The sequence below is a fragment of the Tupaia chinensis genome, unplaced genomic scaffold, assembly GCF_000334495.1.
Source record: "Tupaia chinensis unplaced genomic scaffold, TupChi_1.0 Scaffold000104_1, whole genome shotgun sequence".
Lineage (NCBI taxonomy): Eukaryota > Metazoa > Chordata > Mammalia > Scandentia > Tupaiidae > Tupaia > Tupaia belangeri.
In genome coordinates, this window is record NW_006159568.1 from 1,046,891 (window position 1) to 1,051,402 (window position 4,512).

At 41.2% G+C, this 4,512-nt stretch overlaps 1 protein-coding gene across 1 annotated transcript in view; it reads left to right on the forward strand.

Annotated features, from left to right (window-relative positions):
• Window positions 1-4,512, forward strand: part of XPA (XPA, DNA damage recognition and repair factor) — a gene marked incomplete in the record, with an annotated part of 36,382 nt that overhangs the window by 10,704 nt on the left and 21,166 nt on the right. Inside the window, 1 exon segment of the mRNA XM_014586003.2 lies at window positions 2,297-2,402. Coding sequence (XP_014441489.1) covers window positions 2,297-2,402 — 106 coding nt within the window.

Genomic DNA, 4,512 nt, shown 5'->3' on the forward strand with positions numbered 1-4,512 from the left:
CTTTGCTGCATGACTAAGGTGCGCATGTGGCGGGTGCCATTACTGTTTTCATGTGTTGATACTATGCTGCTCTTTGCAGCGGGAACTCTGGTAATAAATTCATGTAAATCCAAAAAGATGTTCTCTTTGACAAATCAGAAAAAGGCCCCCTTTCTCTGGGCTAGCATAGCCTGGCCTGAATTCATGGCTTAGTAAGTCATCATGGCCTGCATTGTGACCTGTCTGCCCCCTTGGTCAGACGCTTTCACACAGGGCCCTATTTGTACTGCTTATGTGGCTGACCTGTGTTAGTGGAGAAGTCAGGAGAGTGGTTAATATGTGTATATATACATATACATAAATAAAAATAAATGCGTATTTGTTTGCGATAGGGCACATGTGCTCGCTGGAGACAGAGAAGGAGAAATCTAGAATCTCTCAAGATCTTGGGTGTGCATGCACAGTTCCATCAGATCTGGGACTTCAATCACACAGTCAGCCATGTGGGATCCAGCCACCTTAACCTCCATGCCACCTGCTGACCTAACAGCAGTTTTTAAATCATTTTTTCCTTGTTAATTTTAAAAGTCTGTTTCTTCAGCCTTGCTGAGAAAAATTAAGATGCTTTATTTAGGTCATTAAGCCTTGCTGTCTGTAAAGCAAAGCCTGTCAGATACTTTCAGGGTCTTGAACAGTGATTCATAAGTCACTAGGAAAGTTGTGTTAAAACAGAGATCGCTGGGCCCCAACCCCAGAATGTCTTTCGACTTAGTAGTCTGAGGTGGGGCTGAAAATTTGTTTCTAATCAGTTCCTAGGGGATGCTGCTGCTGCTGACCCCAGAACCACATTTTGAGAGCCTTTGATCTAGAAGATTAAATCCATTGTGTACTTGAGGACTGTAGGCAAATGTAGTTATACCTAGATTTTTTTTTTTTTTTAATTACTAGAAGGTATGTATGTTTGACAGAGAGAGACAGAGACAAACATGGAGAGGGGGAGAAAGTACCCCTCAACAGGGTGTGGTTATGCCACAGTCCCTTCTCCATTTCTCTATCCTGTTGGGATCTTGGGCACACACGTACATGCCTGAAGTGTTTTTCAAGCCACTGGGGCTGGCATTCGTATTGAGGTCAGCCATGTGGGATCCGGCTCCTTTAGTTAGTTACTAGGGTAGGAGCCAACCTACCTTTCTTCTTTTCTTTTCTTTCTTTTTTTTAATTTTAGTTTTAAGACAGAGTTTTATGTTTCGATCCTCCTGTCTCAGCCTCTTAGCTGGGACTAGTGTGTCTAACTACAGCCTGCTCTATTTTAGGCAAGGTCTTGCTGTGCTGTACAGCCAGCCTCTAGCTCACAGTCCTTCTGCCTCAGCCTCCCTAAGTTGGTGCAGACACATGGCCTTTTAGGCTGGACTGGGAACGAAACATGGACATCCCGTATGGTTTTGGCCTGTGCAGTACAGACAGCACTGTGTGAAATTGTGGTAAAATACTAGTCATCGAAAAGTCATGACCCATTTTTGCATAGAAAAAACGGGTCATGACTTTTCTGACAACCCAGTATAAATAACATAAAATTTACCATTTTAACCATTTTTAAGTATATCGTTCACTGATGTATAGCTGTCACTACCATCAATCTCTAGAATTTTTTGATTCCAAACTGTAACTCTGTACCCATTAAATAATGAATCCCTATGCAGTTAATATTTTGATATATTTTCTTTGAGGCTATTTTTGATACATGAAGGAGAATGTAATATTTTTCCTTCATAAGAATCCTCTTGAGAGCATTTTCCTATGAAATATTATTTGAGAGCTTGCTTTTTAATACATAGTATTCCATTTTCTGCCTCTACTGTGATTCATTTAAATTCAGCCCACATTATTTATTTTTTGTTTTGATTATTATTGCTACAGTATATATATTTGGAAGTAAACTTTTGTCCAGATCTTTGATTCATACCAGTAGAGTACCTGACTCAAAAATATGCACATTTCAGTTAAAGTTATACCTATTTTTTTTAATCATTCTTTTTTTATATAATTATTTATTTCATTTTATTTATTCATTAATTTATTTTAATTTGACCAGAGAGACAGAGAGAGAGAAAGAGTGAGAAAGCAAGCTGCCAGGTCCAGGACTCAAACTGTGGTCAGCCATGTGGGAGTGTCCAGCACTGTAACCACCACACCACCTGCTGGTCCCTATACCTGTTTTTTAAAGAGGTTAAAATGATGATTAGCCAAGAAAATAGAGGAAAATGTATTGTCCTAGTCACAGAAAAGGTAACATAGAGACTTAATCTTCCTTCTTTAGGACCCGTTATGGAATTTGATTATACAATATGTGAAGAATGTGGGAAAGAATTTATGGATTCTTATCTTATGAACCACTTTGATCTGGCAACTTGTGATAACTGCAGGTACCTATTTTCTTTCTTTTTTTTTTTGGAGAGGTTTTCGCTATAGGGCGCGTGCGCTCGCCAGACAGAGAGAGACATAGAGACAGAAAGCGAGAAATCACCCCCCGGGGGGATGGTCACGCTGCAATCCCTTCTCCTCCATTCTCCTCTCGGGATGTTGGGCATGCACGCACACGCGCCTGGCGTGAGTTTTAAGCCACCGGGTCCGGGACGCAAACCGTGGTCGACTACGTGGGAGTCCAGCGACATAGCCATTATGCTAACTGCTGGTTCCCCCTATTTTATTTCTGACGATGTTCTTAATTGCTAAAACTTAATGTGTGTAGATTTAAAGCAAAACTGCAGTTACATTTGTTTTTTTTTTTTTGTTGTTTGTTTTTTTTTGAGAGGTTTTTGCCATAGGGCGCATGCGATTGCCAGACAGACAGAGAGAGACAGACAGAAAGCGAGAAATCATCCCCCAGGGGGGATGGCCATGCCACAATCCCTTCTCCTCCATTCTTCTCTCGGGATCTTGGGCGCGCACGCACATGCGCCCGGCGTGAGTTTTAAGCCACCGGGTCCAGGACGCGAACTGTGGTCAACTACATGGGAGTCCAGCAACATAGCCATTACGCTAACTGCTGGTCCCTCCACATTTGTTTGAATTTGATATTATGATTTTTATTTGGATGTTTCCTGTATTTGCTGTGGTTTCCATTTTGCCCAAGTTTGTTTATTTACTTCCTACATGAGAAGCAGAGATAGATAGTGATAGACACAGCACCCGCAACACGTTCCTCACGCTGTGACATACTCCCATTCTCAGCTGGCCTGGATCATGGGCACATGCATGTCCAGTGTGCACAAGGAGGCCACGGAACACAAACCCAGGACCTTCCCATGTATGACAGGTTCAGTTGTGTCACAGTCTGGCCTCTATTTAACTTTCTTAGTTAGTCCCAATTTTAAGTTCTATGGCTTTATAATAAAATCCTCCAAAGATTTCTTTGATTTCTCCCCTCCCTGACCTATATCTGCTCTTTAGTGTTCCATTTTTTCTGGAATAGGATTGAAGAATAAAATAAATTCTTAAATTTTAAATGACATGGGATTTGCTGCTAATATGATATAGTGGGTTTTCAGAAAAGTTGTGATGTATTTTTGCAAAAGATAATGCTAGTTCATTTTTGGAAGTACTAGAGTCATTTGCCATGTCATTTGACAGCTGACAGTTCTAGCATCATTCTAAAAATAAAATCAAGTGATCTGGTTGAGTTTTGGAGATTATATACGAAGTTGAAGATGGAAGACCAAACTGCATTTTCGCTATCTTTTACTGTTTTACTTCCATAAATGGAAGAATGTGCGTCAAGCTTGTAAAAAGCTGCGTAGAGTTGACAGTGACAGTGCTCTCCAAATGTCAGTGCCAACAATGGTTCATGAAAGTCTGTGCTGGTGATTTTGATCTCACTGACGCGCCTCAGTCAGGAAGATCCACTGAAGTTGATGATGACAAAATAACTGCATTGATCGACTCAAACCCAAGTTACTTGACATGAGAGATTGCAGAAACATTGAACATCAATCATTCAACCACCCGAAGAAGCTGAGAATGTAAAGAAGCTCAATATTTGGGTTCTCATGAACTCAAGTTCATTTGACGGGGCACATGTAAACTTATCTGTGATGTCCTCATTAAACAGGAGGAAAACAGTCCTTTTTTGAAGCAACTGATACCTGGTGATGAAAAGTGGATTGTTTACAACAATGTGATGTGCAAATGGTCTTGATCCCGACATGATAAGTTGCCTCATATGACACTGAAAGCAGACATTCATCAGAGGAAGGTTATGTTCTCAGTGTGGCAGGATTTTAAAGGTGTCATGTGTTTTGAGTTCCTACCAAGGAACCAAACAGTCAGTTCAAACATGTACTGTCAGCAGTTGGACAGTTGGAATGAATCCATCATCCAAAAACGTCCAGAGCTCACTGTCGTAAAGGAGTTGTGTGCCGTCACAACAACACGAGATTACACACAAATTGATCACCTGTCAAAAATTATGGAGCTTGGGAGGCCGTGACTGGCGGTGGGTCCTCTGCAGGCCTCCCCAGGACCCTGTTCCGCCAA